The 26,993-nt window shown below is 33.0% G+C and overlaps 2 protein-coding genes across 7 annotated transcripts in view; one reads left to right on the top strand and one right to left on the bottom strand.

Moving 5' to 3' along the window:
• Positions 1-22,510, top strand: part of LOC111048592 (cGMP-dependent protein kinase, isozyme 1) — a 102,992-nt gene extending 80,482 nt beyond the window's left edge. The window contains exons 6-17 of one of the 4 annotated variants that reach the window (XR_005570461.1): positions 5,814-5,995; positions 6,876-7,018; positions 8,666-8,803; positions 11,474-11,643; positions 13,358-13,460; positions 13,922-14,182; positions 15,075-15,291; positions 16,131-16,362; positions 18,156-18,333; positions 19,379-19,564; positions 20,810-20,876; positions 21,650-22,510. Coding sequence is in view for 2 of the 4 variants with exons in the window: in XM_039421029.1 (XP_039276963.1) it covers positions 5,814-5,995; positions 6,876-7,018; positions 8,666-8,803; positions 11,474-11,643; positions 13,358-13,460; positions 13,922-14,185; positions 15,075-15,291; positions 16,131-16,362; positions 18,170-18,333; positions 19,379-19,564; positions 20,810-20,876; positions 21,650-21,745 (1,962 nt within the window). In the remaining 2 variants the exon portion in view is untranslated. Of the gene's footprint in view, positions 1-5,813; positions 5,996-6,875; positions 7,019-8,665; positions 8,804-11,473; positions 11,644-13,357; positions 13,461-13,921; positions 14,186-15,074; positions 15,292-16,130; positions 16,363-18,155; positions 18,334-19,378; positions 19,565-20,809; positions 20,877-21,649 lie in introns of all 4 variants that reach the window. The other 3 variants (XR_005570460.1, XM_039421030.1, XM_039421029.1) reach the window with 3 other exon arrangements.
• A 1,565-nt stretch (positions 22,511-24,075) lies between these two features.
• LOC111056845 (lysosomal alpha-mannosidase) overlaps positions 24,076-26,993 on the bottom strand; it is a 29,389-nt gene continuing 26,471 nt past the window's right edge. For 2 of the 3 annotated variants that reach the window (XM_022344255.2, XM_022344256.2), the window contains exons 15-17: positions 26,241-26,471; positions 24,771-24,920; positions 24,076-24,460 (exon numbers count right to left, since the gene is read on the bottom strand). In XM_022344255.2, the coding sequence (XP_022199947.2) occupies positions 24,254-24,460; positions 24,771-24,920; positions 26,241-26,471 (588 nt within the window). In that variant the 3' untranslated portion in view covers positions 24,076-24,253. The remainder of the gene's footprint in view (positions 24,461-24,770; positions 24,921-26,240; positions 26,472-26,993) is intronic. The other variant, XM_039421028.1, reaches the window with a different exon arrangement.

Raw genomic sequence — 26,993 nt, 5'->3', positions numbered from 1 at the left:
GATAGCAATATAAATTCATTACTAAGGTCCAATAATTGGATTTTCTCAGAAAAGTTAATAATCGCGTTTTTCTTCCGGATCAAATAATCGAAAAGAGCTCATAGCTCATTGTTCAGAGGCTCTTCAACAGAACAGACCCTTGTCCATTATTATTTCTGATCACTAACAAAAGGGATGACATCCTTCATTTCCTAGACACTCTATAGATTCACTAGACTCTTAGATCCGCTATCAAGGAATCAAATCACGAACCTGACTGGAATTCCCGCTCGTCTCCAATAAGGTGAGAAAAACGTTTGTAAAATGTATTGAGTGCATAGACTATGTATTGTACTAGAGTGGTACAATAGAAGCCAGGTTCCAGATCTGAGTGGATAGGCTACCTTGGGAAGAAGCAGACGACGTTCATTGGCAATGCCAATACTTTATTGGAAATGCCTCCAGGCAATCGGTAGTTCACAGTCAAAAGCTTTCCCACTCCTCATCCTCCCTCCACGTACACCACCTCCTCCTCTTGCCGCACACTCGTAGCTCATATTAGATTCGAATTGGATTGTAGGAGAGGATTTTCGAATCGTCTTCTCGAACATCTTCTACTTTGGGCTACGTTCTAGTATCCAACGTCTGTCAGCATTGATCTAATGGGAAGCATTCATCAGGAATGCTGACATTTCAAAGTGAATCTCACTATATTCGGCGACTGTTGAAGATGAAGCATTTCTATTTGCTACGTTTTGACGCATGTTTTCTTTTCATAGAAATCTACTTGTCATCGCACAAGTTCATTGTTCAAAATGCAATTTTATTTGTGAATAGATTCAATTCGATTCATGTATTTATTTGTAGGTATAACTATTTAGGCCTACAATATAAAAAAGGTTTCAGAATTTGCTCAAGAGGCTTAAGCTAGAAACTGTTTCCTATTGAAATTAATCTCAATCAGTTCAAATATATCTTGATGACAATGTCAAATACACTGGAGTAGAAAGTCTATGAAAGTATGAAAATGTGTTGGCATGATAATCATCACTAATTCTCAGTGAAATATTATAAATGTTTTGATAATGGCATCATGGCCAAAACATGTCGTAAATAAACAACTTAAAAAAAGGTACTTGCATTTTTATTTCTATCTCTATTCAATAGTAGCCCTAACGAAAAACGACTACAAATGTTTTGTATGAAATGTATAATAAATTCGATGTTTCCAGTCGAGGCGTTAGCCGAAACTGGAATATCCTGCGAGCTCTGCCAGACATTCTCGCTCAACTAATGCCCGGTCTACACGACAACGATATTGTTTGCGTCGTGTAGACGAGAGATCGTTGTAAATTTCTGATATTGAAGGTTTGTGCTTTCTTCGATCAATCTCAGCCAGGTTTGCGTCAATTTTTCTAGGAAACGATTATGTCTCACCTATCCATCAAAACCCAAATCGCTTCAATATGAAAATAGAGAATTCGCGATTTCAAATTTGGATTCAGCACCCTCAAATTAAATATGTGCGAGGTCAATTCTCAAAAATACTCAAAAACAAGGAAGATTTTTTAATGGATAATAATTATCTTATTTACTCTGTAGTAATGTTATAGATATAGTTATTCACTCGATTTTTTATCTGAAGTGTTCCACAAGGTACGCAACTTTGAATATGCGAGAAATTTTTGATACGTTAATCATTTCCACAGTCTCGCATATTCAAAGTTGTGTATCTTGTGAAACACTTCGGATAAAAAATCGAAAATGTAGTCGAGGTTGTAGAGAATTTTCTCCTCTTTCCGCTCCCATGAATCATTTTCCTGATTTCAATACCATTCAAAAGTTAACTTACAGCTAATTGAAAAAATGATTATTTTCATTTTCTCATTTTTTCTTCGATTTTACTGTTATTCAAGAGTCTCTAAAACGAGTAAGATACATGATAGGAACTTGCGATTGGTCTCAAATGAAAGATAATTACATGCTATATAACCTAGGTTGCCTTGATATTCTCATCTTGCATGACTGTTTATTATCGAAAAACTGTTGAGACTGTGAAAATGAGGAAAAAATTGCAAATTTCTTGATTTTTTGAATAAAAGGTATCTTACTTCACAATATTATATTTTTACAAAATTCATTCAGCTCACATGAGGAAGGAGATTCTCTTTTTCAAATCAAGACCAAGTACCATTTTTATCATTTCGGGTTACCGAGATACACAGTTTTGAATATAGAAATTGGCCATTTTTCTGTGTATTTAAATAGAGGCTGAAATACACTAAAAAGGTTTTTTTCATTTTTTATCAAATTTCAGTTATGATAGCCTACATGATTTTGAACCGCCTTGACGAGCTGAGAAGAATGAGCTGTACTACGAGGAGATCTGATCATTCTGTCAAAAGTTATAAGTGTTTAAAGTTTTGATCCTTGACGTATCCTATGATGTACCCCTCCACTAGGAAATACTGAAATTGAATGTTTTTAACGGGTCATTCTCATAGAAGATAACCCTCGTGAGATGATTTCAGCCGAAATATGTATATTTTTTGTTAGGAAGGCCTTGAAAAGGTATTATAATGAATAATTTGTATTTTGGCTGTAGGACATGATTTTCTTTACTTTAAATAGCTACAGTATTTATTCTCAACTCTAGGAAAATGAACAGCCTATTGCTGCGTTTGAACTTCCTTGGGACCTTCATCTGAGGCTTGCTTAAGATTCAAGTCTAAGTTGAGTAGTAGAAAGTACTAACTTTCAAGTCCAAACTCTGACAATTTAAGGACATTTATATTCCACACAAATTGTCACAGCTTTTCTTTTGAGCGCCGGATATTTGCCACAAAACTGGACAACCCCCAACTTTGTTAGAGGTTACCGTGAAAAGGCTATAGCAAAATTTACTTTTTACTGTCAGCATTGGTTGAGTGAAGAGATGCGATGTTATCCATGACGAATGATGACAGATTCAAATGCATCTCACAGGACTTTGAGCGAGGTGAAACCGCGTCTGTTCCAAAACAACGTTTCGTTTCAAGCCACAATAAAACCAAACCGCGCACTGGTGAGCACTTCAAGAACTGACCCAGTCCTGATTCAACATCCAACAATATCAAATAATTGAGGGTCACTTCACTTGCACGCTGCTGTCAAAATCATTAGTGGCCGTTTCCGCAAAGCGCACACCTTTGTTCTAAATAATTGTATCGATTTGAAATCGAGTGCTGTGTGAACTTTGCTCTTAATTTTTTTGTCCTTCAATTTCTGCTCTCAATTATTCGCCTTCTACTTTTCCGCCCTCTATTTTTGTCCCTTCACTGACCCTCAATTTGAAACCTTTTGTCCTCACCGACACCAAATTTACAAACAAATTATGACGAGCTCTAAACCGTGAAGCATGTACTTCACGTTGGTGAAAGCTTCAAGGAAAACAGTTTGAAATGTTGGAAATAGGACAAATCGCTAAAAAAAATGTTTGCTGGCAGCGAGTGTCACATGGGCTGAACAAAATTGAAAGATAAAACTTGGTGAAAAACATTGTAAATTGATTCTATGGAACCGAAGAGGGTTTCAGTAATTGAGGGTTTGTGTAGGCTGTTAACAAATTAGGAGAATAATGGGCATGAAGGGCTGTAGTTTTTCTAAAGTGAAGATGATTGTTAAGAGTAATATTACAAACAGTTTTTGAAGTGTATAACGACAAAATCTATAAATCATTTTAAAAATAATTGTGAATGGGTTCTCGATGTATGGAATAAAATTCGTGCTCTAATGAAATTAATTGATTAATCTGAAGAATGAATCAAAGAGACAAGGCAGTATTATTATCCACAGATTCAGGTTTTATTATTCGCATCTTTTTTTTGAAGAATAAATTCTTGTATTCACTCACACTACTTTTATTTAGGCGATGTCGATAAAGTCATATTGCATGGTCTCTCCAAACACGAGTTATGACAATTTTTATTTATAAATTTCATGATTGATTTTCAATATAATTACACTGGAGAAAACATCATGATAATAATAATAATCTTTGAATGGTTTCAGTGAATTTCAATCATCATTCTTACGTTGTTGATACTCCATTACATACTCCGGAATAGATTAATTTCACTCGTAATTTATCACACCTGGTTGGAAAAGTTGTCTTGTCAGAGATACAAAGATGAAGAAACAGAGATGACACGGGACATACTGAATTAGGAAATCCCCCCACACACACGATCATTACCTTTAGAAATAGATTTCATCAGAGAGGAAAATTATCATATAAGCTACCGTATTCTATCTTTTCTGTCATATATCTTATCACTCAATCCAGAAGATGAAACCTCAAATCATGTGGGGAGATTGAACATTCTATGATTGAGGTGTGAAATTTCCAAATTATCCTTACTTGGAAATTGAGAACAGTTCTTGAGATAGAATCTAAGGTTACCTAGAAAGCAAGGAGTTTCCTCTAACCGAAATCCACCCGTCCCATTAAATATTGCAGAATGGCGTGATTTGAACTTTAGGTCTAATGACCTGTTACCGTGTTGGCCTATTGTTCTACAAAATATCGTTGGCAAAATGAAATTCCCCAGATCAATAAATGGCCTCTCTGCGATTATAAATCCAAACCCTAAACTCTTTCCGAACGCTCGTCAGTGAAAACTGAATGAACAAAATCTCGAATTCCCTCTAGAATTTTGATAGAGAGATTTTCCGACACAGAACGAGGATTTTCACAGTCAAATTTTGCATAGTGACCGACCTAGACATCTGGCTGTACAAGGCAAAACTGGGCTCAGTCAGCTACGCAGTTTTAATACCATGTATTCCCTGAACTGCATTCAATCAGATTCGAATCATGGTAAAATAATAACAATAAATTATTCTTGAATTGGTGGAATTATTTGGGATAGAATTTCTGTATTTGTTTCTCATTGTACTTAAAAAAATGAATTGTGATCACTAATATTTGAAAATTACATTGTATTGTTTATTGTTCTACATAATCAGTTATTAAATGAAATCAAATAGACATAGAAATATTAGTATGGAATTAGAATAGTAGGCCTTACCATTCAGTAGGAATTAGAAAGTATGATTCTTCTACACATTTTTTCAACAGAAAAGTATAGATCTCTCATGTACGAGTCATAATGATATATCTACATTTCAAACGATTCCTATTTAGTGGTGGAAAATCTCTTTCCATCTAGAGAATAAATAGCGCATTGAAATTCAAGAGAAAAAATGCTGAAATAAGAACTACTTCTTTCCCGGTCCCGGTTATCTATTGTTAAAATAGATAACGTTGTCAGACAGATTGAATAATTCAAGAAATCCTAGCGTTGAGCTGAAATAGTCCTAACATTCTGTATTCAACTTCATAATTTCCACTAATAATACTTCTACCATTGAAGTTAGTGTGATGGGAGAGGAAAAATTGGATATTCTTTCGACCTATTTCTCTCTTGAATTTAGATAAAATGATATTGTCCAGAATAAGGTGAACTTTAAGGTCTTTCAGGTCTTCTCTTTCATAAAATTTTCAGTCCAAAAATATTTGTATTGAACTCATATAGGTGAATAAAAATAAATCCATGATAGGAAGTTAATGTTTATTTTATATGATCATTCAGAATTACACAACTTTCAGAAGAGTACGACAGGCTTACGCCCGAAACAGTATTAATTCTAGTTTATACAACATTCAAAATGTAGCTAGGTTATGTTAACAGTAATTATCAACTAATATAATAAGTGTTGAACACTTGTTGAACATTTTAATACAAGGTTCCTCTGGAGAAATAATTAATTTTTTTTCCTCTGATGTGTTACAGAGTGTACTGCAGCAAACAACAACTCTGGTGCAAGATGGAGATTTGCTGTCATCTCTACAGCAGGTGCACGGTATGGTTGGGCAGAATGCCTCCAACAAGAAGCAGGGCGTTTCGGCCGAGAGCTCCAGGAACAACCAGACGGCTACAGATATCCAGGTGCAGCATTTCGAGAAGGACTTCAGGTGAGAAATTTCACAGAAGCGGTACACATTAAAAAAGTAATCTTTAAGAAGCCTACAAGTTTTGAATAATTATTTCTATGATATTCTTTGGAAATTCTTCTAAACTATTAAAGAATGTATTAAAACTATATGTATAAATGAAGAATAAGGGCCAAACTACAGGAATAAGAGTTTTCAGACGAGTCGGCGGGGTAGGAAGCTCTCCGCGATTGTCTTTATGACTATCAGCTGATTCTCGAACGCCAACCAAATCAGCCAATCAGCCAGAGAGTTTCCTGCCCTGCCGACTCGTACTAAACGCCTGAGAAGACGCTTTGTTTGGTTCGGCCCTGAGATATGTTTATACTGTGTTTCTGATGGACACTGATTCTTGTCACTACTGTGCTTTTCAAACGCGCTGTGAGCTCAGTCCACTATTGGGTATGTCACTCAACTAATAACGGCTACAAAATGTTAAGAAAAAGTGAATGGGAAGGTATTGAGAGGGAGGGATTTTAGCTTCCTACATAATTTAATCAGAATACTCATTCAAAAATATTGGTAGGTTTCTGTCTCTGTCAGACACTGCATACGCACCAAAAAGGTTGAAACCGAGAAATAAGTACCGGTATTCTATTAGTCACTACTTGAATATATAATTATTCAAATTTATCAATAAAAATTAATTATGAAAGTTCAATGATGAAGTCATCAAAAGTTAAAGATCAATGCGATATCTTATTCTCTATTAGTCACTACTTGAGTATGAAATTATTCAAATGTTATCGATGAACATTACTTATGAATGTTTAAAGATGAAGTCATCAAAAGTTAAAAGTCAATGCAGTATCTAATTCTAAATTCAATCGCAATTTTAAGATGAAAATTAATTTGTTTGCAGCTCAAAACAACTCATCAAAGCTGCTATTCTGGACAACGATTTCTTGAAAAACCTGAGTCTGAGCCAAGTGAGAGAGCTGGTGGAGTCCATGCATCCACAGGAGTGCACCAAGGGAAACTATGTCATAAGGGAGGGAGAGTCAGGTAAGGAATTCAGACTAAAATAATATTTTTCAAATAAAAACTCTAAACGAGTTTTTCTAAGATGAGGAAGGAAGGAGAGTCAAGCTAAAATGACATAGGTAAACTCAGGTAAGACAAAAATATGGTAACATTAATTTTAAAAAGCCACTAGTACAAATGGAAGTGTCCAGAAAATCAATCGAAAAATAAATTTCAGCAGGTGATACAATTGATGAATAACTTCCAAGGAATACCAGTGGAGAATTTCCAACCCAAAACATAAATTATCTGTACTAATACAGATTTAAGGGCTTATGTTCAGGAGGGACAATGAATCATCAACGATTATAATATTATGGAAAAAAATTAATCAAGTAAATTGTGTGCATTTATTCTATGATTTTGTGAAATTCCTTCTTTGTACTGTTCTTATAATGATTTCAAATCAAATCGATTGCTACAGAGCTTTTATGAGCTTTTCGAAAAAAAATACGACAATAGATTTCTATTCTCAATCAAATACAGGGTGAGCATAAAGTCTTGCCCTGATTTTAAAAATTGATTACAGAATAACCGTTTGACATACCAATTTATATCTGGCGCTGTTCCATAGGTTAGTGTTAGTAGTTTTTTTTTATATCACTTACGTTAGTAAACTTCAACGTGTGCCCCCTTGGACTCTGTTGAAATGATTGCCGAACACGATCAACAGTTGCTTCACTCACACTGGGCCTGCCACTTCTAGGGAGATCTTCAACGCTGCCTGTTTCTTTGAACCTGTCATACCATCGCTTTATTGATTTAACATCAGAAGGGCTGCGTCCATAAGAAGCCCGAAAATTACGCTGAACACTGATGGGCGATTTCGTTTCGTGAAACCAAAGCACACATTGTGCTTTTTCCTGCTTCGACACCATTTTGACCGCAACTAACGTGAACTAACAGACAGCGTCATTGTTTAGGACCACTAGCGCCATCTATTGGTCAAAAAAAAACTACTAACACTAAACTATGTAACAGCACCAGATTTAAATTATTATGTCAAACGGTTATTCAGTAATACATTTTTAAAATCAGGGCAAGACTTTATGCTCACTCTGTACATCAAGTACTGTATTTAAATGAATACAGTAATTAAAGAATGAATTGTGTAGTACCGTAATCCAAAAATAGAATAAATGAGACAAAAGGACATTAAAAAGTTATGATAATATAGTGATAAAAATGGAATGATGATAAATGAAATGTGAGAGAACAAAAGGATTGGGGTAGAATATGAACACACTACAGAATTGAATAGACAATAAAAAACTAGAAGCATCATAAAAAGTTCACTTTTCATAAATAATTATTCGTTATAATTTTAATGCAAATCGACTTTTTGGTTTTTTATTAGATGATAAGTAAGAGGACTTGGATTCAAACATTGCAAGCTTAAACATTATAGTACGAGTACATAGCCTACGTTGAATTGTAAAGTAAAAAATGAAGAATGAGAGCATGTTCAATGAAACTTATTGACATTTTTCATATAATATAATATTATAATCATTTTTCCAATTTAAAAGCAATAAATATATTTTCTGAATAATTTCGATATTAGGGAATACGTTCAACTATAATCCACGAATCATTTTCAAATTTAAAAAATACATCTATTTGTTGCAGGTGCCCATCTATACGTGGCTGCAGAAGGTGAATTTGAAGTGATCAAAGATGGTAAGGTGCTGGGACATATGGGACCAGGCAAGGCGTTTGGAGAACTCGCTATCCTATACAACTGCACAAGGACTGCTTCAGTAAGAGGTGAATCACAAAATAGAATACTTTTTTATAAGCTCAAAGAAAATATGTTGAAAAAAATAGTGCTCTTTTTATTGTTTAGAATATTGTGAATTGAGTTGTAATTATGAGAATGACATCAAGAAAGTTTAATGAGAAATGATGGATGAAATTACTTAACGGAATGAATCAAGGTTTGCTATTTATGGAAATTTATTATTTCTAAAGAATAGAGTAATATTTTTCCAATATTTTTGAGGATTTTTACTATATGTTACAAAATGATTGCTCCAAAACTAGGCTCCTCCAGGTGAAGGCGGAATTGAATATTGAGAAAATGAATTTATTAGTTGATGATGCCCACATGAGATTTAAGCTTATGCGTGGGTAATATTGGAGTTGAACTTTGAATTTCAGAAACACTTTGAAGTGGAAACATTTGCTTTTCGTAAGTGACGCCGCGACGTGTCGACCAGTTGTGAGACATCTTTAGTTAGTTATATGAATTTATAGAGCATTTTAAAGTTACAGTTATCGGCTAAGTGTGATACAATTTTTGCTACCGGTATAAACAACAATAATAATTATGAGAGCATTGAATTGAGTAGGTATAATTATTGTAGCAATAATTAGGAGTTCAAATGCGATGATCCTCCTTTTCCAAAAAAAAAACAATAATGAATATATCCAAAAGATGCATGAGATTGAGTAATATTATTTGAATAATTTTGGTAGGATATGAACAGCAATACCAGTAAAATTCTGAATTGAGCCTACAAAGAAAGAGTAAATTGACATGCATACACAAGTTCCTACAAAAATGGAAGCTTCTCCTCTTGGGTTTCCAATTTAGAATGGAGTAGTCATACTACAAATTACGATACCCAATTAAGAATGAGCCAATCATGAACATTTCAGAGGCTGAAAGTGATAAAAATCAATACAACATGTATATTGAGCAATTGAGCTGAATGAGTCAAAAAAGAAACCTCTGTCACTGAACTTCAATTATGGAATGCTTTTTTATACTGGTACCAAACACATCAATGAAGCTGAAGGCACCTAATTGATAGAAATTCTGTTGAGCTAGCATAGCTTCTTCTTGATTAAGTGATTCATATTTGAATGTAATTCTCATAGATAGAACATGGCTATGAATAATGAGTGTACCTTATTTGAATCATACAAGTGAATTGAACTTACAAATGCTCAGTAGTTAGTTGTTACTTGAACATCTATCAAGTAGGTTACTTTGCGTTTTCCGAAGGAATTCGTCTATTTTCTCACAGTGTGCTTCATAAATGGGAGTATTCTGTATTTATTATTCAAAATTAGATGGGATGGAGTTCTTAATTTTTTTAACCATTGTTGCATTTGTGTTGAAAGTAGTGTTCTTCTGTTTAAATTATCTGAAAAGAGTGTAAAATTATGTTAAGAAATGATGAGAACTGTGTTAATTACTCCTACGACATTTCATTCGAATAGTCGTGTGATGTATGGTAGGCCTACTACTTCTATCAATGGTCTGAGTATGGAAAAATCGGAATTATTGCAGATTTCCAACAAAATTGTGGATTTGATACTAAGTTTTATAGAGATTAGTAAAGAATTACTAATTGAGATGCATGAGAAACTATTAGCAGGTAAAGGTATAATTACTCTTTATCAATTAAACCATTTATTAATTTTTCTTCAAGCAAAATCAAAGAAGCTGTTTTGAAACCTTTGAGTGTGATTATTGCATTCCAAATTGAATTATTCCATCATTATAATTTGATAAAATGTTCACTAAATTTTTTAATGCGGTATAATATTGCGGTATATTTGGCTTCATCAATCAATTGTTGTATTTAATCCAATAAATGAAATATCAGGCATTATTAAACCAATCTTGACCTTTTCTTGTACAATTGAGAGTTTGAATGTCAAATTATCCATAAGAATTTAGAATTATACCGTATACAGATTGTGTATTTCATTGAATTATACCGTGTTACAGATTATTAGAAAAAATGTTCGACTGATTTTGTTTTTTTCTAAGAACTTTATACGGTAATTCAACGTGATTGGTATTTTAAAAAACCTATAATTGATACATTAACCCCTAGAAAAAGTGATTGAATTATTTCATTTATAAGTGTGCAGCCTAACAACCGATAATACTAATGACTTGTGAAATGAATTAAAGGCTACGGTATTTGGGCTTTGCTGTGATTTGAAGAAATAAGGGATTTAGATATAATACTTGAATTAAATTCAATGATTTAAGTAGAAATTCTCAATAAATACATTGAACATTGCTGGTTGTGTCTACATCTTAAGAAATAATATATTTTATTGGCATGATAGAATAACCCTGTAATTTGAATTTATATACGGTATCTTATATTATCAGATATCCAAGAAAGTGAAATAAGATATCTTGAGCTTGAGGAAAGCGTCAAATATTTCTTTTCAAGTCCATCTACTAAAAAAATTATTTTAACAACATGGTCTATCCATATCATGTGACATAGAGCATTACCAATCAAATCAAAACAGAAAACTATCTTGTCATTGACAATATGATTCAATATAATACAATTTCAAAAATCAATCAAAATATAATTAAAATCTGAATATAAATTTCACCCGCAATGCCATTTCACATTAGAACTAAAATCAATTATTTTAATAAGTCAAATCTGATTTCAGCTGTCAAGGATTCCAAAGTATGGGTGCTGGACAGGCGAATATTTCAGAGGATAATGAAAAGAACAGGTCTGCAAAGGCTGGAAGAAAATATCAGTTTTCTACGCAGTGTACCTCTTCTTCATAATCTAAGTAGTGATATGCTGGCAAGGATAGCTGATTGCTTGGAAGTGGTGAGTTATACATTTTTTATGCTAGCGAATATAGACTAATTCACTTTAAAATATTCTTATATAATCAATACCAGTTTTCAATACAGTGTGCCTCTACTGCATAATCTGAATATTGATGAGCTAGCAAAGAATGCTGATTGCTTAGAAGTGTTGAGTTATTAATAAGTCTTTAATGTTAGTGGACATAAACTTAAATGTTACATTGCCTAATATTTACTACAGCCTATTTTCAATATAAGTTTCCTGCGCATTAAATGCCTAACTTCATTGTATTATCTGAGCAGTGATATTCATTTATTTGTATGATGGCAAAATAAACTGATTGCTTAAAAGTCAAGTTTTTCTAGGATTTTTAATATTTTAAGTTACCTAGTTAGAATTTATTGAAAACCAGTATAAGCTATATTGAAGCTGTAGAAAAATTGAGAACACTGAATTTCACTATTTAATTAACTTATTTTCTGGCGATGAATAGTAAATAAAGTGGCGGAATTGACAGAAAATCCGCCGTGTTTTAAATTAATTTTCTCATTATTAGATGAGCTCACCAATATTTCACTCGTTTTTATTGTGGATAATGCCCACATGACGAGTTATTAGCTTTTGCTTGGGTCATGTGTGCGGATGATTTGATGAGTTTATCAAACGTTTTTATGTCTTCCATGGTGGAAATTTTTTTTATACAAACAAGCAGGTTATATGAGTGTGATAGTTATGACTATCAATTTTATTTTACGTATTCCATAAAGGAGAATTGAATCCGAATCACTCAATATTTTGATCTCTGTAGGCTATGCAATAATTGAAAAAATGTTTTTCAGGGGGGTGTGGGTGGCTTATTATTGAGTGATGCAATTCAAAACTCATCAACCAAGAAAACAATAATTAAAATTGCGGAAACAACTTAAACGCTGGTTTAATTATCATTGTTTATGAAACGTATGGTTTACCTCATGCTCACTGAGAAGAGTCATTTTGGAAAGTTATCAACTTTGAACATAGCAGAATTGAAGTGTTCAGGAATGAACGATGTTTTTTAAAAGCGCTAGGCCTAACTAGATAACTCTTAACTTTCAAAGATTCAAAATGTGATGACATTTTTCTTACAATAATGGAGCTATTATTGTAGATAAGATAATCATAACTTTGAAAATTTCCCTACAACCCAATGTTTCATTAATACTCCAGACGAGGTTTATGCTAGTTCACATCGCGAACAGCCCTGACTCCCATTGAAAAACCATTATCAACAATATAAACTATCAGAGTTCTTCTGGTGAAATACGATTTTATAGAAAGCATCGGTCTGTGTATTTTGTTAAATACATTTAGCCATAACCATAAACCATTTTTCCTATCCAATTCAAATTGGAAGTATACCCTTTTACAAATTAATCAATCTGTCTATTATTGCTCTACATTAAAAAGTTCAATTTATTCACAAATTGAAAAACTGTACCTACTGATTTACCGTTCTGTCTCCCAATTCAGTATTTTATTTAATAGTGATTTTTAATTCGTTTTTTATGAATTCCGTTTGAATAAAATTTGTAGAATAAATAATGTTGATATCGAACCGTTTCAAAATTAAGATGAATTAATTTCAAAATGTGTGAATAATATTGCTCCACACTATTAGAAAAAAATATTGTAATTGACATAAAAAATTATCAACATTCATCTAACAAATAAATTGATTACGTTTAATTTGCAGGAGTTTTTCCCGTCTGGCCATCACATCATAAGGCAGGGTGCAAGTGGAGATACATTCTTCATTCTGAGCGGGGGAAGTGTGAAAGTTACACAGAAAATACCAGGTAATATACTTATTATCTTACAAAATGATTCAATTAAATGATGTTTTCAGTAGAACATGTGAGCTGAATTATTCACAATATCCGCATCTACCTACAGAATCACACACAACACTTATTGTCAGGATTGGAAATGTCTATTGATCATCCTCTACTATAGGCCTGCAGTTTTCATTTTCTATCAAAAGTTAAAAATTGAGATAATATGATTAGAACAATATTCGAGAGATTATTATCGTATTACATTAATAGTAAATATTTATTCCATTAACACATGCACAAAATCAAAACAATGACAAAATCAAACACCCATTTCTAAGAGCAAGGTCTTCTAATTTACATTTGATTTCTGCAGCTATGTTATTTTTATTCCCATAATAAAATAAGTTTTTGTTCAATTAATTCTTCATGTTATTTTAATTTTTGTAATTTTTACAATAAATAAGTTTTTGTTTGATTTGAAGGAACGACTGAAGACCAAGAAATTAGGATACTGGAAAGAGGTGACTACTTCGGCGAGCAAGCTCTGCTGAAGGAGGAGTTCCGCACAGCCAGCGTGATAGCACTGTCGCCGGGCGTCGAGTGCCTGACTCTGGACCGCGAGTCGTTCATCCGACTGATCGGCGACCTGAGTGAGCTACACCAGCGCGACTATGGCGACAAGACGCGAAGTGTCGTGTCGCGGCCACCCAGCGCGTCCAGTGTGCATCAGGATAGTGATCAAGGTGGCAAGTTGACCAAGTTGAATTCATATTTTGAAAAATATATACAGTGACTTAAAACTATAGCCAGATTTACTTTAAACTGTTAGCAGTGGTTGAATGGGAAGCATTATGTTGTTGTTATATTAATATACAGTATGAAGAGAATCACATTATAGAAGACAATATATTAATTGGGAGCTCATTCTTTAGATAAAACAATAAAATAGATTCATATAAACCTGGTTTCAAAAATGCTTTTTTACCGAGATATTGGACCATTTTCTTGGAAATGGAATATCATCTCCATTCAATTGAGTGGGGTCTTGTTCAAATTTATCAAAGTACTGCACATGAACATAATCCCATTGATAAATCTAATCACAAAATTACACGAATACTTGAAGCAACAACGAAAAAACGTTTAAAATTTTTCTTCAATTTCGAAAAATAATCAATTTTTCATCATGCACCTAATTAATTCTTCACTTTTTAAGAATATTGTGAAACTATTGAAATAGTTTTCTCAAAATGTTATATTTTCAGCAGAGTAATCTTATTTAATAAAAAAATTATCATTTTTCTGATTTTGATAGCATCCAAATAAAAAATGTACCCATTAAAACGTTTCTAAACCCCGGTTGCACAGCCTCGAACCGATGCAGGAAATCTGCGGGACGCGGGATGCCGACAGCAAACAAAATACGGGACAATTTTGACCACGGCTTTTTGAAATTGTCCCGCTCTAGAACTCGTCAGCCAGTCGCACTTACCCCGCGTCGATCAGTTCAAGGTTTAAGAACAAAAATTAATATTAATTTATAAAAAATAATTCCATATTACCCTTTTGTTTTTTAAACTTTTTCATATGGAAGTTAATTATATAGAAGATTAATAAATATTTTTCACTCGACAGAAATGGACTTCATCAGCCTGAACGACCTGGACATAATCGAGACACTGGGAATTGGCGGGTTCGGCCGCGTTGAGCTGGTGCAGTGCGTCTTCGACAAGAACCAGACGTTTGCGCTCAAGTGCCTCAAGAAGCAGCACATCGTCGAAACACACCAGCAGGAGCATGTCTACAGCGAGAAGAGTATCATGATGGAGTGTCGCAGTGCATTCATTTGCAGGTCAATATTCTTCATCCATTCATTCTTCTAAAATTTGGGATATTTGGGGAGGTGTGCGTCATTAGGCTTGGGGGGGGGTCACTTCTGCATAATTAAGATTCTATTCTGGTGGATTATTATATTTCTACAAGGGTAGTAAAAAACTGTCATAAAGCTATCATGAACTTCTGGAACTTGAATATCACTGTAGTAATATTCATTTTGTAATTAATAAATTGTAAATAATTTCCAATTTTTTGTGATTGCTGATGTCTTGGTTGCTGGCTTTTCAATGGAGTTATTTTAATTTTGAGCGTTGAAGTGTTTACAGATAACATATTATTTATTCATCTTATATTTGTTTTCCATTCTCCTGAACGTTTTACAATATTCCTGTTTTGTTGATTTTTAATTTTGTCTGTACATTTTTTGTGGTTTTTTGAATTTCAAGGAGCTTTTGCAGGTTATTCATAATTCATCAAAACTTTTAAATATACATGGAATGTGCTGGATTTTAAATTAGGTAGCCTTGTAATCAGAACTAGAATGAAGTAACTATCAGGAATCTGAACAACTCATGACTGGAATCAGACATCATTGGAAATAATTAAGCATGAACAAAATAAAATCATCTTCTTGAAAATCAATTCTTGCAATCAGAATATTGTTGATTATTCTATTATTCTAATAGATCAATATATACGGTATTATTATCCAACTCCTTACATACATGATTGAATTATATAATCCATCCAAAAATTAACATTCTGTTTGAATTTTTCATGAAATTGATCTCTTTGTATTTGAACATAACGCATTCTGATGTATAAGTGATTAAATTTTTTCAATGTGGCTGACAGGTTGTACAAAACATTCAAAGACAACAAGTACGTGTACATGCTGCTTGAGGCGTGTATGGGAGGGGAGGTGTGGACCATTCTGCGGGACCGCGGCTACTTCGATGACGCCACCGCTTGCTTCATCACCGCCTGCGTGGTCGAGGCTCTCGACTACTTGCACAGCAGGGGCATTGTCTACCGGGACCTCAAACCTGAGAATCTGTTGCTAGATTCGACGGGTTATGTCAAAATAGTGAGTATTTCAATGATAAACTGCATTGCAATCAATCTGAAATAGTGAGTAGAATAGTAACAAAGTGAGAAATCAATGTCAAAATAGTAAGTACCTAAAAATAGAAAGAAAAATAAAAATCTCAGTACCCTTCTTGAATTATTTAATCACAACATGTTTCAATATTGATGTCATTTTCAAGTGATATGATGTGATTAAATAATTCAAAAAGGGTACTGAGATTTTTATTTTTCTTTCTATTTTTATTACAAGTAGCCCTATACAGAAAAGAGATAGTGAGTACCTATTTTAATGATAAATTGCATCGAAATCAATCACAATTACTTGTTTTTTTTTGACAAATTGTCCTTTAATTCGTTGGGTCAAAATAGTGAGTTGAATATTATTATATGACAGTCTTTTTTTCTCCAAGCGAAGACTCATTTCGGAAGCGATTGACTCTATTGGTCGCGCTAGAAAATAGGTTTTTGACTTCAGGTTCATGGTTTTAAAAAAATAGGTTAATAACTGAGAAGTTATCGATAAGATAAGGATAAGTTACATGCGCTTGCTACTCTCGTTGTAAGGACGATGCCATGGTAGGCTACTTATGACGAAGATCCGACTCTTCGCTTCATTATCATAGGACCTATATGTATAATAATTTATGAGTTGAAAAGTCGTTTCCCGGTGGTTCGGAATGCACCATAAGCTGCAGGTCCACTCATCACTCATCATCATCCGTCTAACTACCCATGTCTTTCTTCTTCTATTTTCACGTTCTTGAACCAGGTATTGTAAATGTTCCCACATCATCTTACAGGAATTTCTTTTTATTGTATTATTTTATTTATTCTTCTTTAAGAAAGATTGTGCCTCAAGACGTCACAGTGATTTATATTGGATTATCACTTTATCATATACTGTTTACTATTCTTAATTTTTTTTCTGAGCCTTTGAGATTTGTGTATATTAGGTGTAATAATTTCTTTAGCTATATTTAATTTAATTTGTATATCTCTTCTTACTTGACTAGAATTGGAGTAGAATAAGTTAACCGCAACTTATTGCCAACACACATAAGGAATCTTATGTTGGCAGTGCCAAATATTACATTGATCTTTATTGTTGTGCAAGTTACAATCAATGACTTTTTATAGGTAATTGTATATTATATACTCTGGTAATAATAAATTGAATTGTACAAGTATTTGTATGTGAATAAATTCAATTCAATTCAATGTACATGGCACGAGATGAAAATCACCCTCTGCCGAAAAAATCAACTTAAATAATTTATGTACCCAATTATTGGGCAAATAAATTGTATAATATAATAGCCTGAGTGATAATAATTATTTTATGAAAATTGAATCAATAATATTGATAGGTCAAACTTTACCTAGCACCTCTATGATGAATGTGAAATATCTCAGAAAGTGCATTTTCAGGAGCAGCAAAACACATGGTTCAAGTATTGAGATTGATCATAGCATTTGGTCTAAGAGTATCTAGAATACAACCAAAATCACCCTTTCACAACATTTTTCTCTCACTGGAGGTGGTAAAGTGATACTGAAACTCATATGCATTTTAGTGTAGAAAAATGTGATATCAATATTTTTATAATTCAGGTAAATTACTGTCTAAGGCTGATGTAAAGATACTTTCACAAATTGTGATATTGTTTACGTATTTGATTCACACGTACCGTAGACTTTGGCATTGTAAAAAGCTCGGTTACTGTTAAAAAGATAGTTAATCTTTGCATTGATCTACTATCTACTCTAAAGCAATTTTTACATTTGCGATAGTATTGTCTTTTCAGGTTGACTTTGGTTTTGCAAAAAAGTTGGGCTACAGTTCAAAAACATGGACATTCTGTGGTACACCTGAGTATGTGGCTCCTGAGATCATTCTCAACAAGGGACACGATAAGGCTGTGGACTGTTGGGCTCTGGGAATCCTCATGCATGAACTATTAACTGGAGCGTGAGTAATAATAATTTTTCAAATCTTATAAATTATTCATGTAATAATTCATTATTCATTTATTTTACAACAATATGCGAAGACTGCTACCCGAATGATTCCCCAGAAAATGCTTACCAATAAGGAAAATTAGAAAATAGTATGATAAAATAAAATTAAATGGATCAAGAGGAAAATGTATACGAAGAAAAATAATGAGAGGAAAAAGACTACTCTATGTTGATGAATATTAAAGATTATGGGAAGGAAACTATGAGAAGAATCTAGGACTATGAGAATGTGGTGAATGATGAAAGAGTTTGTTAGTATGCTACTCTTAATAATTCTGAGGTCTAGCGTAGAAAAGTAACGTAGTAATAAGTATAGAGATTTTAACATTGAGTGATAATTGCTCACATGTTGAATAATTGAAAATATTCATTAGAAATTAACTATTGAGGCGAGAATGAGCGAACTTTTGAACGTTACTTCAAACCTCAAACTCAACCTCCGAATTTATCAATATATAGTAAACTTCCGAATTTAACAATATATTGTCCAGTCAATGTTGACTTTGATATTTAGGGCTACTTGTATCACATACTTATATTTCAAATTTAATGAAAATCGTTAAAACCGTTTTCGCTAAGTAATATTGGTTCTCGTGGCATTGGTATTGTTTAATGAAGATGTCATTAAATTTAATAGACAAATACACAATGTGCCCGTTTGCGAAAGAGCTTGTTAAATTTTAATCATGATTAAATTCCACGACAACCAGAGAAGGTTTTTCTGAAAAGAAGGCTTCTACGTTCGGTTCTCGTAGCTTTCAATCACGGGTAAAATTTAACAGGCTTTTGTGCAACCGGGCCCAACACATTGGTCCAACCTGATGTTTATGTTATGCACTCTGTATAAAAACTAACTAATGAAACTGTGAACGTTCTACTGGACCAATTTACATGCGGTTTGCGCATTACATTTGATAAGAATGACCAATCTATAGGAGTATTTTTTTTTTCAAAATATTGGGGGAAAAATTATTTAGAATGTTCATATGTTTTAGGCCTCCATTCAGCGGCACCGACCCGATGAAAGTATACAACATGATTCTGAAAGGCATCAACATGGTGCTGTTTCCGCGACACATGACTCGCGCCGCACAATGCCTCATCAAGCGGCTCTGCAAGGACGCGCCAGCCGAACGCCTGGGCGCTCAGAAGGGTGGCATCAACGACATACGCAAGAACAAGTCAGTCTCAACCTTATTAAGTCAGCCACATTGATTTGCTATCATTGTACGTCAATACACAAAACAGAAAGCTCTATTCTTCTTCAACTACGCACCATTTCCAAATAGTTATGAAGGAATTATCCAATTCGATCTATATAGCCGTGAGCATTTATACAAATACATGGACATCGTCAGGTAGCCTACATTATATTTTCAGGTTCATTATAATGATGAACTACTGGAATATTCAATCTCGATAAATAATAATAAAGATATTATTTTCATGGTGAATAATTAAAGTATTTAATATGTAACTGATTATTATTAACAAGAATCATCAATTATCTATATTATATCACATATATACCGAAATGACTTGAATCACAGCTATCTACTACAGTATACAGAGTCTTTCTAAATGATGGACCCATTTTCAAAAATTGGTATTTATTCAAGTAAAAATGCAAAATGGACAACCTTTATACCAATGGAAAGAGAAAGTTTTAACGTTTTTTTCAATACGTTACAAGTGTTCAATACGGTCTCCGGCTGCTGCACGATCTGCGGAACCGTATCACTGCTGCCGTGCACTCAATAACACCAGATACGCTTTCTCGCGTGTGGGATGAGTTTGGCTACCGCGTAGATGTTTGCCGTGCAGAAGCCGGAGGCCACATTAAACACTTGTAGGGTATTAAAAACTTTGAAACTTTCTCTTTCCATTGGTATAAAGGTTGTCCATTTTGCATTTTTACTTTAATAAATACCAATTTTTGAAAATGGGTCCATCATTTAGAAAGACCCTGTATTATAAAAGGATAGAAGTCATTGGAAGAAGAAACATGTCAACTATGTCATCCTACAATTTCCACTGACTTTAAGTGTATCTCACTACTTTAGGCCTTTATAGTTTATTAAATTAGTTTACTATAGTTATTATAGTTTACTATATAGTTTATATTATGCATTTTTATAGTGTCGTGCTCTTGTGGCAGTAGAATTCATTTCTAAAAAAATATTTCGTTAATACCGTGTACCGGCGGTATCTAATTATGTGTTCATATTATACGAGTAGATTACTATTATCAACCTACACATCTAGATTTCCTTTTGAAGATTGGGTTGAGAGTAAATTTCGGATAGGATGTGTTTTGAATCATTGTTATGAATATTTTTATTAATTTATCGGAATAAAGTTTGATTTTATACCTCTCTCCGGACCTCTGCTGAGACTATTATCATAATTCGATTTTTCTATTTCAGATGGTTCCAAGGTTTTGACTGGGACGGATTACGGAATAGAACTCTTGTACCTCCAATAGTGCCTCAGGTGAGAATAGATTGTAGTGAAATAGGTAAAATAGATTGATGATAAATTAAAACGGAATAGATAATATGAAAAAATACATTTAAAATAATTATTTAAATTCAAAATTATATAAAATATTGATATCAGAGACCGTTGTAGAATTGTTTCATAATTAATAATATAATATTTTTGTCTTTTCTACTACAGTAACCGAGTTTAGTTAATACAAAACTCAAGTTTCAACGCTCATGAGAAAATGAAAACATTCTAATCGACCAATCGTTTGATCGACATGATAATATTGTGGTAGAGGTAGCCTAATTTGATATCAAATTATGATCAACATTCTTGTATAGGCTAGTCCTGATATAAAATATAGGTAGAGATTATTTTTTATTACTACTTCTGTGTCAAGTGCTCAATACTGTAAAAAAGTAAAAGAAAACTTCAAACTTGACTGTTCTTGAAAAACTTTTAATCATCATAATGAAATCTTCTACAGAAGGGTCAATAAATATTATATGTTCACTTCAATGAATGACGAGAAAGTAATTATTTGGCGAGACCAAACAATAAGATACATATAGAAAATGAATTGATAATCAGATCTGTTCTGTTGACATCAATAATACAAATGATTCCATAGTTCAATGATACTGTACACGAGTAATATTTTTCTCATACGAAAAACAAATGAGCCACTTTTATCAGGCAATAAAGAAGGATTTATCATCTATTTTATTAAAAAAACATTTCTGTAGAGATAGACTGACATGAAATCATATTTGTTTCAGATACACAGTCCAACGGACACTTCGAATTTCGACAACTATCCGAAAGAAGCGGACATTCCTCCCGACGAGGATTCACACTGGGACGTCGATTTCTGATTATAGTAGAATTTCAATTATGATTCTACACAGTTTTGAAAATCAGTGGGAAAACAGTTACCATGATGGCTTGCGGTAAAAATATGAGAAAAACTTCGAATAGTGCCGAGGTTTTGTGAAGAAAATAACGTTGGCCGTTTTTCAAACGAATATTTTTGAAAATACGGTATCCTACAAAGGAGTAAAATAAGCTAAGATTTTGAATAGTTCAGACATTTCGTAAAAAAAACATAAGTCTTCAAATGATGATTCACAACTATACAAAACATCAAAGGCGCAAAGGGAGGTACATTTTAATTAAAGCTGTATTCTACTTGTTTCAATTTGTTCTAAGATTTTTAAAAATAACCTTCAAACGGTAAAAATAAGCTGAAAGTTGTATTCTATTTGTTTTGATATCAAGATTTTTTAAAATAGCCTACAAACGGTAAAAAGAAGCTAAGTACAGAAGTCTTGTGAGAAATAACACAGACGATCAAGAAACTAAGGTCCTTTGGCTATCTCTGTACATACGATTCTCAAGAACGTTATTAGCCGAGCATGATTTGTTTGCCTAGTAACCAAAAATAGAAACCAATTTTAGTAGCCATTACAATGGTTCTGATGTTTTAATTGGTTGTCAAAACGTGCTTGACTAAGCACGTTCTACGCCTAGAAGCCAATAACAGGAATCAATCTGAAGGATTCTAGTAGTAGAATAGTTTTCATTGTTTTAAAGTATAATATTACTCATTGGATAGCAAGGCGTGCTTGGCTGAGAACATTCACAAGAATCGTTGAAAAATAAGACTCAAAATTTGGCTGAGAACATTTCCAAGAATCGTTAAAAAATACGACTAAGATTTCCAAGAAACAATTGTGTATTTATAGGAGAGTGACATTTTCATGAGAATTGTATTCTATTGGTTTAATTGGTTTTAATTTCTAAGAAGATTTTCGAGAATATCCTACAAACGACGAACATAAAGAAATATTTCTTATAATGCAGAAGCTTTGTAGAAATCGAAAGTAATATCACTGGTGAATAGATAGATTTCGTCTCACAGACGAAATGAGAACTGAGAAAAAGCATTAACTGATGATACATACAATAATGTAGGCTATCAGGAAACCACACTTATGAACTCATGGATACATCTAGTTGATGAACTCTCTAGAGTGGGAGTAATTTCAAAACCAGAATTTCTCATTCTGACTACCATAATTTATAAAATTTTTGCATAATACTCGAAAAAATGCTAAACGTATTTTGTTAATTATAAAAGAAAACTAAAAGTGTAGCTCATTTATCGATTTATATATTTTATGAAAGGAAATATTGTTATACTTATAGTAGGCTATAGTAATTTTATAAAACTATTGTTAAAATACTCATTCCTTATGTGAATATGATTGGTTACATTGCAACAAGTCATGAAAATTGACCAAATATAATTATTTTTACAAGTAAAATGTGTTATCGTTGTTATTTTTGTGTCACTTTCCATTTTCAGGTGAACAGTATTAATTATGTTTTCAATATTTGATTCAATAATAGTTAATCATATTTTCGGGTAGATAAATAATAACTTAATATTTTGCTCTTTTATTGTAGAATCCTAAAGCACCGTAGCTCAGCAATGAGAAAAAATTGCAATATCATTGAAAATGTTGATCTTCCACCAAATTATTTTGAAAAATAATTGCGTATCATTGAATTAATAAAATATTAAATTCTCCAGTTATAAAAAAGCATCAAAATCATGATACTGCATAATTCTACGGACTATGAAATCACCAAAAATGTTATAAGAATGCAAAATATCTTTAAAAATTGAAATTGTTCCAATCAATCCAGTGGATCATGCTATCAAGTGATTATCGAGAAATATATAGAATATTATTGCAAAACTAAACAAATTCAATAAAAATCATTGCAAAAACCTGCAAATTTAAAAAAATTCAATAATACTGTTTTCGATAGAATTAAAATAAAAATTATTGTCTAAGTGAGATTCACTTCAACCTGTCAGCAGCATGTCTTATAAATAACTTCATTGCTATCCATTCAAGCAGTGCTGAGAGCTAAAATTCAATTTCACTGCAGCTACCACTCAAATTCAAATTCAATTCACTCAATTAATTCAAAATTCAAAATTAAATTCAAACCAGCTCAATAGCTCAATTAACTATACCATAGCCACCATCAGTGAGATCCACTTCAAAATGTCAGCAATGATTCGATGGATAGCAATGATGCTATTAACAAGGGATGCTGACAAAGTGATCTCAATATACAATTATCAATTGAAAAATAAATAGTAATCTGGATACTACTCAATGAGTTTAACTTTTTAAAATGCAAAACAATATTTTAATAGTTTGCTACAAATAACATTATATATCCAAAGAAACATTTTGATCATTAATTATCAGTCAAAAACATATAAATCATTACCGTATTATAAAACATACCTTTGTTACACAGGCGAATTACAAAGTCTCACTTTTAAAGTTTTCTCGAGACTTTCAAATACGTTGAACTTCAATGATGAAAGTACGAATCTGCATTGGTTTCAAGGTGACATTGAAATCTGTGAGGGTTTGAGATGGACCCTGTTTCTTTATATAGTTGGATTCGGAGTTCCATTTGAGCCGCTGCATGTCTTTCAATAGCAGATTGGCACCCAACACTGTTTCTTGTGCTGATACTATTTTGAAAGCTGAGAACAAGTCCTGAAATCGAAATTAGAATAGTTTTGGGTTCGAAATGCTCAAAATTCAAAACTATTTTCTCAACAAAACGAATCATTACAACTAATCTCAACAGAATCTTACTGAACACAAACTTGACTGCACTAATAGTACTAATACAAGTATAAAACGCAATTTGTATAATTCAAATTAACAATCTCCTATAACATGTAAAATATTACATTCCTTTATACAGAAAGGGATAAAAGTAGTTGATTGAGTACGTGTATTACAACAGTAATTGAGTATTTCACAAAAGTTTTTTCAATTTATTTATGGATGAATAGTTTACCTGCAAATTGACAATGGCTTCCTTGGAGTAGAGTTCGTCTTCTCCAACCTCGAATATGTTCTCCAACCTGAGAAGCAGACTTCTTCCCTTCCACGGCTCCAAAGTGAGAATTTTCACATTTGAAGGTACTGTTCCTTTCAAGCCAGAATACTGGAAGAGGAAAGACATAAGTTCATAAAAAGTTTAATATTTTAATAGTAGTCTGTAGCTTATAATTGAAATATATTTCATATAATTTTTAGGTAATATTATACCTAACTATAATCAATGAGATGCATGTTCATTGGATTATTATAATCATACATAATTGATAACTATGGTAATATGATAGTTGAATAATTATTAAGATATTTACTTAAATAAACATTAAAAAAATAATTTTCAAACACAAATACGTTAATAACTTGGTCAAGAACCATTGATACTGCTTTTTAAACAAGACAGTCGAGAATTATTGGATAATTTCTATTGAAAACTCTTATTACAACTTTCAATCGATTAACAGTAGGCCTATTGAATCGTATCAAAACTAATTGATAAAATAAATACCGTACTGTTTTCATCATTAAAGAGGGTGTGCACACAAAGAGTGGTCAGCGGTCAGATTGGTCTTGAGAGGATATAGATCAAGATCCATACCCTCTCAATATATCATGAGAGGGCATGAGCCAGTTGTACCTTTCCGTAAGTATATTAACCTATATAATAATTAGTTGAGATTTCGGAACGTCTGACCGCTCTCTGTGTGCACACTCCCTAAAACAATGGAATAGTTTATAATTCAGCAGGTTTCGGAAGAAGCTGCATTGTTGTAAAAGGATTCTAAAAATATCTGAATTGACCAGTTTTTGGTTTATCAAGGTTATAAATGTCCGTTCTGTAGTAGTATAGTGAGGAGTCTACCTTATATGCCGAAGGTTTCAGACTAGAATTTGGGTAAACATTAATCTCTACATATTTTCATCTTCATCGAGTATTTCCAATATGTATAATAATTATACATAATAATGTAAAATGGGATATATTTTCTATTGGATTCATTCATTGGATTAATTTATTATGTACATCCTGAGAGATTTAAAGATGTAATACAAATGAATATAAATCATTGGATGATTAAGGAGCATCTGCTCGTCAGTCTATTCAAATCTCACCGCGATCAACCACTGATTAAAGACGAAACACGCTTCTTTTATTATATGTCGTTGCATTAAACCGGCATTTAACTACAGTAAAATTGAATAAACATAAGTGAAAAAAGGAGTAGAAGATTTGGTGATAAAGTTGCATTGTTTTGGGGGTGATTTTACATAGCAAACGGTGCCTTGGAACATACATAACCTATGTATGAATCGAGACTGATTATGAAATTAGAAGACGCACCACAGATTTGGGCATGAGCCAGTTGTACCTTTTCGTAAGTATATTAATCTTACAGGATGAAATGAAAATAAATGTGGAGTAACTGACCTCCATTTTGTAGTTCTTCTGCCACTGTTGAAAAGTGGTGGTAGGTGTAGGAGTGAAAAACATCCATGAGTCCATGAGTTTGCGATGGGCAAGGAATTTGTCAGTGGCCGGCCTTCCACCCGCGGTCAGGTAGTGACTGCCCACTGCTACCAACCCCACGCCCCCATAGGCTGTCTCGTTCAGGGCTTCACCCACACCGAACGCGTCATCGTGTAGCAAACGTCTGTGAACCTGACCAATCAGAAACAACAACAAAACGTTGATTATTTGAAGAAAAAAGTAGAATGGGAACTAATTTTGTCGCCGCTACAACTCAACACTTACCTGAAAAAGGACAACTTATAAACTACACAACTGAACAATACACAACAATAAATAAATAATGAACAACTTGCGATTGAATCTTTTAAAATTTTAAATTTTTAGTATAGGCTTAAACTATTACAATTCATTCAAGACTTGGAAGTGTGACCTTACTAATTTCGCGTTCTTGGAAACTTAATACATAGAAACTGCTATGAAAAGTGAAAAGTTATTGTTAAATTAGTAGGAAAGAGAGACGTTATCATACTACTAAATTGATACTGAAGCTACATATACTAGCTCTCTGTCTGATAGTATGGTATTTTATTTTTTTTTGCTGAAGATTATGCTCACATGTGCTCTGGGTTGTACAGGGGTAATGAGACGGATGATGATGAGAGATGAATGAACCTACAGCTTTAGGTGGTTTCCGAACCACCAAGAAGCGAT

This window comes from Nilaparvata lugens, chromosome 2, assembly GCF_014356525.2.
Source record: "Nilaparvata lugens isolate BPH chromosome 2, ASM1435652v1, whole genome shotgun sequence".
Taxonomy (NCBI): Eukaryota; Metazoa; Arthropoda; class Insecta; order Hemiptera; family Delphacidae; genus Nilaparvata; species Nilaparvata lugens.
Note: the sequence above shows the minus strand (reverse complement) of the source record. Positions and strands in the feature narration are given on the sequence as shown.